Raw genomic sequence first — 14,237 nt, 5'->3', positions numbered from 1 at the left:
ACATGCACACTCAAACTTGTCCTACGCGTGAATTTGCGTGTGAATGATTGTGTATGTGCCCTACAATTGAGTGTATAATAATAATAATAATAATAATAATAATATAGACACATAGAAAATTAATAAATGTTAATTTATATATTTCATGAAAAAGGAATATGAATAACAATCTTATCTCTCTCTCGCTCTTTCTCTCGCTCTCTCTCTCGCTCTCTCTCTCGAACTTTCTCTCGCTCCCTCTCTCGTTTTTTCGGGCACTCTCTCTCTCACCCAGACCGGATGTTGATTCGTGAGTACTTACTTCCGGATTCTGGAATCAAGAAGCGCGCGCACTCTCTTGCAGCTTGACGGCGGCGGAGCTTTTCTTGTGTAGCGGAGGCGGCGCCTCAGTGACAGCCGGGGCGGGCGAAGAGAAGCGGCGGGCGGGCATAACTCAGCCAAACAGACCGAAGACAACCGACCGGTGGCGGCGGAGCAGCATCGCCCCTTGTTTTACGGACTTTCGAACCCCGGTCTCCCATGGCTTCTGTGACCAGTGCGGAGCGACGGGCTTTTGCTTTAAAAATCAACAGGTAAAAACAACAACTCTCTTTTTTTTTAGTGTAGCTGTTTTGACCAGTTTTAACGGGGAGCTGGCGGCCACATGTTGAAAGGGCAACAGGTTACTGCTACTGTCTGTGTACTTCACAGTATTAAAGTTAACTTTGTTGAATGACTGCATGCATTACTACTATTTCCTGTTGAATAGTTTCATGCATATCCTGTGGTGTGTCACATTCGTGATTATGCTATAATGTACATGAGTAGGCATGTGCTCATAGTTCCTGCAGGTGTAGAGGAAGTCACTACTGTACATGGAAGTCCATTGTGTCTTATGCTCAATGCTAACTCATTAAAACAACCTAACGGGGGAGCTTCCTGAGAATAACTGTCAATGCATGTGACGCTTCCCTCTTTTTGCAGTGAGACACGTGATGGTGTTGAACCAGTGTTTTATCAAACTTTGTTGTGTGTCCAAAAAGTGGATACACAGATTATGCACTCTGTCCCTGTCACTTTAAATTGCTGGCACATCCATCCATCCATCCATCCCTTTTCTGTACTACTTATTATGGAGAAGCGGGTCTGCTCTAGCCTACCCCAGCTGGCATCAGTTGAGAAACCCTGGACTGGTCGCCAGCTAATCGCAGGTCACATATTATGTACTACGTAGGCAAACATAGTTAACCATTAATACCTAAAGACAATTTAGAGCAGGGGTGGGAGATTATTTTTGCAAAGGGGACACATGAGAAATTGAAACACATGCCGAGGGCAAAGCCAACATGCTAACATCATATTTGTTCAATGTTGGTTTTATTTTTTTGAGAAAATGCATATTGTCTTGTGTCAATAAAAGTGACATGTGTAGATATTAGGGGTGTGCATCTGTCCAAACAACGATTCGATATGATTCTCGATGCATAGGGTACGATGCAATCCAAGGATGTTGGTATTTTAAAATATAACAATTTGATTTGATTTAGTTGGGATTCTGATTATATCTGGTGTATTTCTCTCATAAAAGACAATTCAATATAATTTTCCTTACATGGGGTGCCATACGATTGAGTTCATCAAATCAAAACTGAATTTCTGATACAAATAATTTTTTGTTACATTCAGATATATTGTTATAATTACGAAATACAACTGTGCTGTGGCACAGTAGTTGGGCATCACTGTTTTAAAGATTATAATTTTTTTGCCATTTACTGTAAAACCAGGTGACTTTAAAACATCTCTGATATTCTTCTTAGTTTGATAGACAGTTCATCCCCACATATTCACGGTTCATCACTCGCCAATTTATATACGGTATTTGCGTTTTGTTTTTTTGCTTTTTAATTTGCTGATTATATCTCATCTATATCTGTGGTCGGGCCAAAGCAATTAAAGCATTAATGTGGCACAATTGGGTAGAGTCATGGTGTTGACGTTATAGGTTTAATTCAGTGATAGTGTTTCTTTGTTTGCGTTTAAGATGGTTGTAGGGCTAAATGATTTATCTTTATCTGGGAAAAACCAAGATTTTAGACATTGCGATGATGTGATTGCCAAAACGGTGTTTTTTTTTCTCAGAGCTTTTATCCCCCCCTAACTCAATCCCAAAATTAAAAAAAAAAACAGTCCCATCATGTTTTCCGAAACACGAAAAGTTGGATATTGTAAACGCCCTCGTATGTGGTTCAAGGCCGACAGTTGCTGATGCTCTTCAGTTGTCTTATTCCCACCAGCGTTAACAGAATGCACATTCAATCAAGAGCTGCTATCTGCCACAGCTCACACTGAGTCACTCCGCACATTGACTGCCTCACTTAAGCCAACGTTCAAGCTTGTATAGCACTTGACTCTTTGATCCTCTGATCATTTGCTCTTCCATCTTGAAAGACATCACAGACATACTGACAAATGCAAATAAAGAGAAAGCAACTTGTAACTTAATACAACTACGTATATACAATTATTTACAAGAATGATGGGAAGTGTGTGGCTTCATCATCGCTACAATATGTAAAACTAAGGAGTAGCTAAGTAAATGACACACCGAGCAAGAGAGAACAGGAGAAGATCATGGACAAGCTAATGTGAAAACTAGCGTCGCAAAAGAACCAAATAAGTGCTTAAGTGTACAGTACACTTTTCTTAGAAGTCTGTCTGCAACCGTGTTAAGGCATAGAAGAGCACCCAGCTTTGAAGAGCAAATTAGCATTATGATTAATAAGTGTCTAGGGAAAACAAATAACAGAACAGCTACACAGTAGGTACACATTCGAAAACCAAAAATTAATCGATGACCGTTTATGTCAGCCATGACGAGGAGTACAAGGTTAAAAGTACATTAGTATATTAAATATTTATAATAGCAGCAATATTGACTTGAGTTTTGCTGAATTGTGAAACAAAGTAGGGATGTTTCTGCTGCATGCTCCACATGCATTGAATAACTGCTTTTTATTGTTGTCACAGGGGCTTGTGTGCAGTTCACACTATCTTTTTTATAAGAACTCATGAAGCCACACAGAGTGGGTAGTGTCTCATTTTTGCCTTTAACAGGGTGGTGAGGGTGAAGCGTGTGATGCAATTCTTGATCCTTAGGGACTGGGTATTTTTTTAAGACACCCAGTGTTTCCCACACCATGTTAATATTTGGGTGGGCCACCCAAGTAAATTGGTCACCACCCAAGAAGTTTTTCAGAAAATCTATTAAAAATATATTTAAAAAGAAAAAAAAAACCTGTCGTGACAGGATATACCGCATGTAACGTTAGCTCACCGTCACTCACTTGTAAATCATGAGGCTAGAGGAGACGTAGTAACAGGACTGAACCCCACCCACCCACCCAACCCACCCAAGTAGATTTCAAATCTGTGGAAAAACTGGACACCTGTAAACTCTTCACCGTAGTTATGTAAAAAAAATAAAATAATCATTTATCAGTGAATTATGCATTTATCTTAACGGGGAAAAAAAATATCCGGCATATGAAGGAGGTATGTCGTCGCTCTGAAAGTGTACAGTTTGGTGCTGATCCTAATTATGATTGTTCTGCCTTGGCAGAGGCTTGCACATTCCACTTTTGCAACATGGTCGTCCAATGTGAGAGATGCAGAGTAAGCAAAGTGCTTACTCACTGTAACATTCATTTATAAAGTGCAGAAGCAGCATTGTCTTAATCCCCTTTTTTTTTGCCATTTGTTAATGGACTTTCAACTTTAAAACAACAACAAGAACAGTTTTTCATATTCTAGCACATTGTTTTCTGTGCTGGATAGATGTAACCTTTTTTCCTGTCGGGGCAACTTGAGTTTTTTTTAGGGTCATATAAATAGTATGATGCAATATCGAACAAATCTTCATTATATATTGTGAGCATGTATTGGTTATTTTTATTTATTTATTTTCATAGCAGTTCCGCTAAGATTCAGTAACTATGCATAGAAATAGTCCTCATATCACATGCCACTGTTTTCATCATCATGTCAAATCCTTTATCCATTCCAGGGGGAATGTACCAAACTGGCAGTTTAAAAAAAAAATTATAATCCGTGACACGTCAAGGATGGTGCTTTACTGTGCAGCGCTGAGCTCAGCTGCAAAGGGATGTGAGGGATTTTTGGGCCACAGCCTGAATCCAGTGATGAGCCAGCAGAGCAGCTGCTTGCAGGGTGCTGTTAGGCCAAGGACGCGTGCCAATGATACGCTCATTGATAGTGAAATGATCTTCTTAATCACAATAGAATAAATAATTATCAGTTTAGTGACATTGTGTAAACATGATGAATTGCGCACTTTATGGAATCAGTATAACACAAAAAAAATGCACTGGCAGGGATGGGCATTTGGCCTCCCTTGACTATAAAAGGGAAAATGCTTAAACATTATTTTGTTTATGTTTTAAATTGAATGAGAAATAATTTAAAATGTAGCCAATGCAAGAAAAACAAACAAACCATTAATCAACATTCAGTTCCACACGATTGACAGCATTCTTACTGACTAATTCATCGGATAATACGTTTTTGCACCCATTTTTAACACTATTTCAAGGTAGTATATTTGAGTAATAATTAAATTAATAAGTAATTTTTGTGCTTTTTATATTCTGTATTTATGCAGACTATACACAGATGTGCGAGAAAGTCACACATGATACAAGTTGCAAGTAAGCCTTAAATGTTAACCTTCAAGTTTTAAGATAATCGCGAGCTAGTGTGGCAAAAGTCAAGCAAATAAAGTCAAGTCCCTACTAAATTTCAAGCAAGTCAAATGAAGTAATTACTTAGGTTAAGCAAGTCATACACTATTTACAGCTATTTGCACAGTGGCCACTTTGTTCTCAGTATGTGTATTTGCATTATAGCAGTATGCTGTACTAACACTCACGATCACATCATTTGTTTTAAAACAGTCAGCTGCCGTAATGTTCAATCAGCTTTTGGTAAGCTTAACTGTGAAATTAATGAAGTTTACTTGTCTTTTTGGATTTTATAGTAACGGATGAAGTTGGATGTCATAGTTGTTGTGTCTCTTATATTTGAGTTGCAAACCTTAGCCACTCTCTTTTTCCTGATTTTATTCTCATTTAGTCCCTTCCAGATGAATTGGGAAGGATATCCTGTGTAGGCCTACATCCATTTGTGGACATTGTGCTGCTCTGGTTTCACTTCAGTTTTTCACCATCAAATGTTGTTTTTTCATCATTAGCAGAAAAAGGGCAGAAAGAAGAAGTGTTCAATGCTATATAGCACAACACGTGTTTGCAAGTAAAGAGAAGTAGTATAGTGGTAAGGTAATCATGAACATATGGTAACAGGTGTGAGGGCAGCTGTGGTTGTCGGGCCTCCGCCATTCAATACTTCTTAAGTGAATGGGGGTGGTCCAGATCGAGTTACATTTGCTCTGACTAAAAGCCATAAAAAGATACCAAAAAATGGAATAAGAATGAATCTCAAGTTGACAGTAAGATTTGTCTTGGTCACTTTTGCTCGCTCCTGTGGTTGTGCGTGCCTGCCCCTGACAGGAAGCAAAGTCGCGATGGCGCTTGATAGCAGTAAGCCCCATTAAAGTCTGGAGACATATGATAGGATGAGACACACGGAGGGGGCATCCCGCTGCCACAATCCTCTTGAAGTGTACGCCACACCACCCTCTGTTATTCTTCCACTTCCTCTTTGGATCAGATGACGGAAGATGGTCTTTTTCGGGGAGGGGGAAGCTCTTTCCATGGTCTTGCGTCGTGATGGTGACACCTAATCAATTAATTAATTACCATCAAGCATATTTGGTTCTGTCAGGTACACATTGTTTACCATTTTCGTTGCATTTCCTCGGTTATAAGGAATTTGGGGAATTTGGTATTTTTTTGGCCAGCACAATGAAATAGTGGTTTGTGTTTCTGCTTCACAGTCGAGAGGTTCTTTGTTTGAATCTCTGCTGGGATGTTTTCTCTGGGTACTCTGTATTCCTTCCACATTACAAAAACAATTGAACACAAAATTGTGCATAGGTGGAATTGTTGTGTTTGCCTAAATGTGCCCTGCAGTTGGCTGGCAATCAGTCCACAGTGTATCTACGCCTCTTGCACAATTGGCTGGGATAGGCTCCAACTCTTCCGCTTTAGAAAATGGATGATGGATGGATTGGATAGCAGCACAGTAGCCTTCCTAGTATTTTGTTCGTCTACCTCACAGTTAAAAAAATATCTCAGACAACAAAGGTGCAGTTTCTCTGTTGTTGAGCAAGATATTCAAATCCCTTCAAGCAACCCTCTCCATAAAATTGGCACACTTCACAAATTTGGCACATATTCTGCATAGTTAATAATTAAAAGCATGAAGCTTTGTTTCTACAAATGAATGAGTAATGCTTTGTGTAACAAACCTCATGAGCACATGCTCTGAAGAGTTAAATTCCATCTCTCCATTCTGGCGTGAGCCTATCCCAGCTGATTTAGGGAGAGGGTTGACACATACGCTTAATAAATACTGATAATCAAGAGCAGAGTTTCCCATTCAGACATTCAGAATGTAGCACTAAGAGGGGGTAAAATGTGTGTGTGTGTGGGGGGAGGGGGTGGGGTGATGCTGTCACATATTCAGGAAGGCTTGCGCAACGATTGCAGAAATGCTGACAAAAACACACCATGTGCACACACAGCAAGTGCAGGCCTGTAGCGTAGGACAACGTGACGCAACAAAATTAGCTGCTATTGGGGGGGAGAGAAACAACTTGTGCGCAGGTTCTAGAAACACAAGTAAATACAAGATTCGAGTAAGTACATTTTGACCATCATGTGCTGCTTGTGACTTGCATAGTTTGAAGTCTGACAGAGTTGTTGACACTTTGGGGGCATGTCTGTCAGGTATTATGTGAAATAAGGCATTAGTATAAAGTATTGTCTGTCTCTGACGACATTGTAGTTCCTCTGCATCAGGGATAGGAGTGGCTGTGTTTCCATCCATCCATCCATCCATCCATCCATCCATCCATCCATCCATCCATCCATCCATCCATCCATCCATCCATCCATCCATCCATCCATCCATCCATCCATCCATCCATCACTTATCTACCACTACCACAACCCATAACAAGCAGTAGGCTACATGCTATTTTGCATCAGTTTCTTCAACACACAATTAATCAGTAATTTCACACAATTGACCAATTGTTTAATTATTATGCCCATCTCCAAGTTTGCCTGCATCCAAAGCATTGCTGTTACCTCATCCCGGTGGCTGATAATTATCGGCAATTATCGACCAATTTGACATCAAACAGATAAACCAGATAATAAAGAAATCCGCCAAAAATAATAGACATGCCACGTTGGTCCATCTGTTGTGTTTGTGGCTCAAGTTGTGCCCAATTCCTCAACCTCTCCCCTCTCCTATGGTAGTGTCGCATATTTGTGACATCATAATGCGCGTGACCTCGTGTTCACAGAAGATGCATCATGGCGACATGGCAGTCGCCAGTGTGGGTTTTCTTTACTGTGTCTCCCCAAAATGTTACCCTTGCAGTTTTTTGTTTCACTTTTAAAACACGACTGTTTTGTTTTGGCAAACTCAAAATGAGTTACTGGTTGTCATTAAAGCAGCGATATCAATAAAATTCCGCTTCATGGTGCTTTACACAAGTTTCAATGTATTTGTACTTGTTAGCCTTATAGTTGGAGTCAAAATTATATTTGTATTTATGTTAATTTTGCAAACAATTAGCGGCTTATCGGTTATCGACATCAGCACTTTTTAAATGATTGGTTTATCGGTATCTGTTGAAAATAGCATTATCGAGCATCCCTATTATTATTTTTTTTGGGCCTTCCATAGGCCTATTTGTAACATGGTCTAATTGTGTTGCCTTTGTGCAATAATCCACGAAGAACAATTTTTGGTAATGATGTTACATGGGTATTGTTTTCAAGAACAGTAAACTGACTGTTAGTGGATTTGTCTTCAGGGTGTTGGCTGTGCCTGATGATGTCACCTAGAAACAGGCATCAATATTTGTGACTATTTCCTGACTTAATCATTAGTTGCAGTCTCTTCTTTGTCATTGTCCAGTCGTCCTCTCATTTAAGTTAACTTGTTAAAAAACATTTTGGATATCTCCTGCACGGTTGCAGCATGAGTTGCCGATGCACCGCTGCTTGGCTGCACTCAGGTTTTATTTTGGGACGACATCGTCAAGCTAAAAAGGAGAGCCGTCTGGGAAATGACTTAGTGTTCGACTGTTTGTTCTCGGGGATCTAAGTCCCTGATGTCCTTGACTGGGCTGACACAGCAGAATGGTGATACAACACATAACTCTTCCTATCCTGTGATTCCGGTTGTATTGTTTCCTTATCACTGCACAATCTGTGTCTTCACAATTGTTATCGCTCAAATATTAGACAGTTTACTACAGTTTCGGGTTTCTTCACAATTGTTATCGCTCAAATACAGTTTTATTCAACATTTATAGTGAACAAAATTAGCAGAATTAATTCAAGATTCAAAGCCAAATACTTGCTCGATAAATCTGCTTTTCAGGGTGTTTTCCAGCCAAACGATGGCAACGTCCATGAAGACAATAGTCACAGGCTGCTTGTGTGCTGTGATGAAATAATGCCTGTGTGCTGCTGGCAAGGCCTGATTACTGTTTTACTTGCCTGCTCTTTTTATAGCCAAGCACTTTGTGTTTTGAATGGTAGCAGGCAACCACAATGGGCGCGCTTGTGAATATGCTTGTGCACATGCAAGGGATACTTTTCTTCAGTTTAAGTTTTGTAGTGATATAGATATGTAAGGGCTTTGTCTTGGTTATTGCTGTGGAATGTATGTAGTAAGGATATTTGTGGTGTACTTTGTGGTTTTAGAGTTAGGGCTTGTCCCTTAAGAAGTGGAGTGTTAAAAACATTTTACAAGGCTTGAATTGCTGCGCATACTAGTTCAGCGCAGTCATCAATGGTCAATACACTGTCTGAGTCAGAAAAACTTGAATGTTTTTTTTTGTATTGGCTCAGTAGCTGCATAAAAGGGAAACCAGAGCATTCCAGTCTTGCAGTACAGAGGTTGTCTACCATTTTTAGACCTCTCGTATATGATTTACTTCATTTAGTTCAAGACGATGAATCCGTTATGCTCCCATCTCAAAGTTGATTAAACAGATGATATGAATGATCATAAAGGCTTGAGTGTCACTTACTCTACAGAAACAATAGATGAACAACTGCGATAGTACTCCAAAGTTGGATGTCCCAATTGTCCTTTTTGGGGAAAAATAACACTTAAAAGTTGTACAAAAATTCGAATTCATGTGTAACGCACAATACCTCACCAGAATTCACCAGGGCTCATTTTAGCGAGCATCAAAAGATTAATTTGATAGACCGTTTACTGTGAAGGCTGTGACATTTACATGTACATCAAAATGTATATGACATAAGCAGACCCAACATTTGCTGCTAGCATTAGCTTGTAGCAAACTTATTTTTTACATTTATATGGCCATTAAGCATGGTAAAATAATTGGCTGTACAGTTGGTAAAGGTTTTTGAAGAGACCGGTTCAATTATAATTTTTCTTATGGAAATTTTGGCTCTGTTGTTTTGCCTGTGTCATACACTCAACCCTCTTCAGGATCTGCAGTTCACTTGTGTTGCATGACTGGTTTGGTGTAATCATTCACAGTTTGTGGACTAAAAGCTCTAAAAGGTGAGATTCCGGTGTTGTTTTCTGTTTTGTGCTTTTATCTGTCCACTCCTTGAACATGTTCAAAATGTTTGTTGATACTTAAAGTGTGTGTATGAGGAGTTTTTGAATGTGACCATGTAGTATTGTGCCTGCTTCCTATAACATGATTGTTAATGCTCTTTTCCTGTATCCATTCATGGGTTTCAATTTTCAAACATTAGGTGAAGTAGTTGTGATTATATAAAATGCAGGACTAACGTCGGACTTTGCTCCGAAAGCTCATCCACCCGTGCATTTCCTCACCTTTCTGGTATGTCATGTCTTTACTAACATAACACGTGACATTGTTTGTAATTGGATGGTTTGTCTCATTAAAACAGAGAGATTTTACAGTGGACCATCTAAGATCTAAGACATCCCCTTCTCTTAGCACTTTACTGAGGCTGGTCCGTTTTTGGAATCATTTGCAAAAATGGTCCACAGAAGTCAGAATACATATGTCATAGCTATTTAAAATATTGAGCGACTTAAGATTATATATTATATATATAATATTTTTTTCAGACTATTTTGGTCGACATCTGCATTATAGATGACTTATAGTCTCCAGAGGCTAATATTGTCAGGTACAGTATGTACAGTCAATGGATATAGTTTTTTCTTCAAAAATCAAAATGCTCTTACATTTTCTCAAACGACTGTCTGAATCTTATTTGGATGCATCATGAGTCATCACGCTTGAGTGGTGTTGCTATACTGGTCCTCCTCCACTTTGGACTGGCCTTATTGTGGTAATTAGCGACACTTTGGAATTGCCGCTCTTGCTACATATATTTTTTGGAACCAGACATTAACATGGACAAGTGGGCAGTGCTGTGGTGTGAGTTCAGCACTGGCATGGCATGGCCTGCCCTTATTGTACACTACCGGGGATATAAAAAGTCAACACGTCCCTTTCAAATGCCAGCTTTTACTGTCTGTAGAAAAAATAGACCCATATACAGTGGAACCTCCAAAGTTGAATACAGTTTATTCCATAATGCCTGGTGACCAGGGTGTTCTAATTTCCCCATTTTTTTTCCCTTTAGCAAATAATGCAATTTATTTTCTTAAAGGCTTTAACTGCTACCTTTATTAAATCTTTATTAACTGTTTGTGTCCAGGCAAGGTTTTTAATAGCATTATGACATTTGTAACTGTCACTGTAAAATTAATGCAGAACTATTACTGTAGCTGGCTACTATACTAAAAGGAAACCTTAACAGAAAATCTAGTATGTGTATATAATGTATAATATACAAAAATCTAAATAATAAAAGTCCCTGTAAAAACTTTGAACCATTGGTTTATACAATTGTTAGGCATTTCCCTTCTGTTTTAAAAGTGTGTCAATCCCAATACAAATATTAATTCATGTTTGTTTGTTAGGGACGCATAGAGGTTGAATTGCAACAAACTTTCTCACTGGTTTATTCTTTTCACTCTCTGTCTGGCCTGCCCACTTTTTGGCATTGCAAACACACAACTAACCACACTTGCACACCCACTGTATCTTCCCAGTGTCCTTGAATGTATGCAACCCTCCATTGCAACGTCCTGTAGATTTTCTGCCGCAGCCTGACCCTTAAATCAGGACCCCGTATTTATACCACGGGGTGCCAACATGACAAAGCCTCCACTTGAGCTTCTGTAGTATGGAGAGAACAATAGTGTGAATGGAATCGCCATGGATGAGCAATTCAAACTAATGCGAGTGGGAACAATGGTGGAGCTGGAGTTGTAACATTCAGTAAGTTCTATGACGGGCCTGTTGTTTGAAATATGCAGAGAAATATTATTTTAAACAATGTTCGATGTGTGTTGGAACTTGGAGCACAAGTTGATGTTATTTGAAAGGTCACAGTTTCCATTAAAGCATTGGCATGCTACCACTGACCGTTGCCTCCATGTTTTAATTCCAGGCATTCATCAGCAGAGATCAGACGAAACTTCAGTGGGAATTATGGCTATTATCACAGACGGTCAAACTCCAACGCCTCAACCACAACGTACCTCACCGTGGTGAGTTGTGCTTTGTATCCACTCAGTGTGTCATGTAATTCAGAAACATGTGACTCTTATTCATCTAAATAGGAAAACAAACATCCTGCACTTCACGCATTGCTTGCAATGGAAATGAACGCTGCTTGACAACAAAACAAATGCAGTGAGTGACCTCAAGCGATGAACTCTCAACTGAGTTTGTTTAGCTTTTTCTCTGGCTTTTTGGTGTCGCAGCATCAAGAGTGTTTGGTTTTTCTGTGAAAGTGCCGTTTGGGTTTTTCATGAAGATCGGGGGGAAATAGTGCAAAAAATCCCAGAAGAAAAACAAAAAAACAATCCCAAATTATTTTGAAAAAATATTGAAAAACATATGCATTTTACCCTCTTTTGAAAGTAATCAAAAGCCCAATTGTCGGATGTCTCTGAAAGATTGTCCTAAGCAATTGTCCTGTGGCATCAGGTGTGTCATGACTGAATGTTCAGTGTTGATGATCACAAGTCTTTGTGTGTGGTCAACACAAAGTTGTGATGAGCCATGGATTCTGTGATTGGGATGTGAAAGGAAACGACCCGAAGCCATTGCTGGACACAAATAGAGAAGCAACTAGTTGTGTTGAGTGTTTGTGCTAGTGTCTTATGTATCATACCACAATAAAAATGAAATGAAGAGGAAACTGCTCTGTAGGAACCAGATAAGAACACTTGGTCAATTGTTTGGATTTAATTGCTGTGTAATCATATCTTGTCGAGAAGCGGAGTGCACTAGATTGCACGGCTGCAAATTGCAGAGAAGCTGTTGATTCTGTCAAAAGCCCGTTTGACACCGTCAACACAATTGAATGGATTGTCAGCATTTCCCTTTCCGAAGTTATTAAAGGCCCAATTGTTGAATGGCTTAAAGATTATACTAAGTGATTTTCTTGTAGTGTGGAATGTTGAGAAGTATTTTAGTTTTCTCCCCTATCTGCTTCTCGGTCACAAGTGCTTGTGTGTGGTCAACACCGATAAATGATCCACAGCCTACGTGATTGGGATGGGAAATGGAGCAATAGCTATTTCTTCTTCTACGTATTGAAGGCCCCGTCACACCGTGCTACCACTCACAGGTCAATCTTGGTACTACAACAGACAGTTGGTTTGCAGGAGGAGACTTGCAATTGTCATTGGAGGTATCGTCTTGTGTGTAGAGTACTATGTTGGTCATATGGAGTACACCACTCACCACTTACGATCAGTAAGCACGCACACATTTTTTTGTCTCTCACGTTTACCTAAAAATCCGTTAAGATGTAAAAAATCGGTATGTTTGCACTTCTTTAGAAGTGTACTTTTACACACTTGGGAGATTCCGTCTGCTATAAAGTTGGCGACAAGCTGAGCGACTCAGACTCTGTGAAGCTGACGGGATGATGCACAGTAATCCATCGGAGGGATTTGTTCCCACTCTCACTCATGTGAACCCTCTCTTCACACTTTTATTTTCTGTTCCCGCCCTTCTTCTCCACATTTGCCGACCTACATCTCGCTCGAGTCGGCTGAGTTTTACAAAGCTCCGAGGCGGCACTCCTGACACTCACTATCACTGACTGAGTTTGCTCCATGCCTTTGATTTACCCCGCCCCCTCATTCCCCAGTGAAGATCCTTGAACGAGTCAGCTGACAGGCATTAAGGAGGACGCCTCGCACCATTCATCTATTTTCTAGCTCGCGGCGGCTTGCTACACGGTTAATCCTTAACCTGCTTGGGAAATGGGTCAGAAGCTAGGCTGGGTGGAGGTCTGCCTACCTTGCAGCTTACACGGGCAAATCTTTAATATGGCCGGATTTGGGATGTTGGAGAGTGATTTTTAATACCATAATCTCTGGGATGACAGTTTCCCTGTTTGTTTTCAGAATTCCCTCCATGGCTTTTCCCATTTTCTTCTACAACTCACATGAGAAATGGATCCATCCAGCCATCAGTTTTCTATAGCGCTTGTCCTCATTATGGTTGCGGGTGTGAACTATCTCGACGAGAGACACATCCATCCAATCAGTCGCAGGGGACATATAGACAATACAGACATAAACATTCACACCTTAGATTAATTCTGTTTGTTATACCTAACCAGCATCGTTCTGTAATGTGGGAGGAAACCGGCTCAAGCGCAGGGAGAACATGTAAACTATAGAAGGGCTTTGCCCAGAATTCGAACCAGAACCTAAGAACAGTGAGGCAGAATTGCAACCCACTAGTACACCGTGCTTAAATAAAATAGAAAAGTTGAATGTGTTTTTGTGCGTGCCTGTAGTATCCGTTAATGGATGGCGGGAAGGCGAGCTGATATCACTTCCTGTTATGTCTTGTGGTTTGTTTGAAATCATACATTAGGTGGGTTCAAGGCTCAATTTAAAGTCTTTAGGTCGCCCAAAGAAATACATTATTTGATGACGTTGATCTCCGATCTGCTTCACTTTTCAGCTTCTAGGAATAT

General features: G+C 39.9%; 1 protein-coding gene across 3 annotated transcripts in view; it reads left to right on the top strand.

The window, feature by feature from the left end:
• Positions 1-306: 306 nt before the first annotated feature.
• dock8 (dedicator of cytokinesis 8) overlaps positions 307-14,237 on the top strand; it is a 71,718-nt gene continuing 57,787 nt past the window's right edge. The window contains exons 1-2 of one of the 3 annotated variants that reach the window (XM_086075652.1): positions 307-572; positions 11,682-11,781. In XM_086075652.1, the coding sequence (XP_085931778.1) occupies positions 520-572; positions 11,682-11,781 (153 nt within the window). In that variant the 5' untranslated portion in view covers positions 307-519. The remainder of the gene's footprint in view (positions 573-11,681; positions 11,782-14,237) is intronic. The other 2 variants (XM_086075651.1, XM_086075653.1) reach the window with 2 other exon arrangements.

Source organism: Leptonotus elevatus, chromosome 5 (assembly GCF_054856555.1).
Source record: "Leptonotus elevatus isolate MCC_2025b chromosome 5, RoL_Lele_1.0, whole genome shotgun sequence".
Lineage (NCBI taxonomy): Eukaryota > Metazoa > Chordata > Actinopteri > Syngnathiformes > Syngnathidae > Leptonotus > Leptonotus elevatus.
Note: the sequence above shows the minus strand (reverse complement) of the source record. Positions and strands in the feature narration are given on the sequence as shown.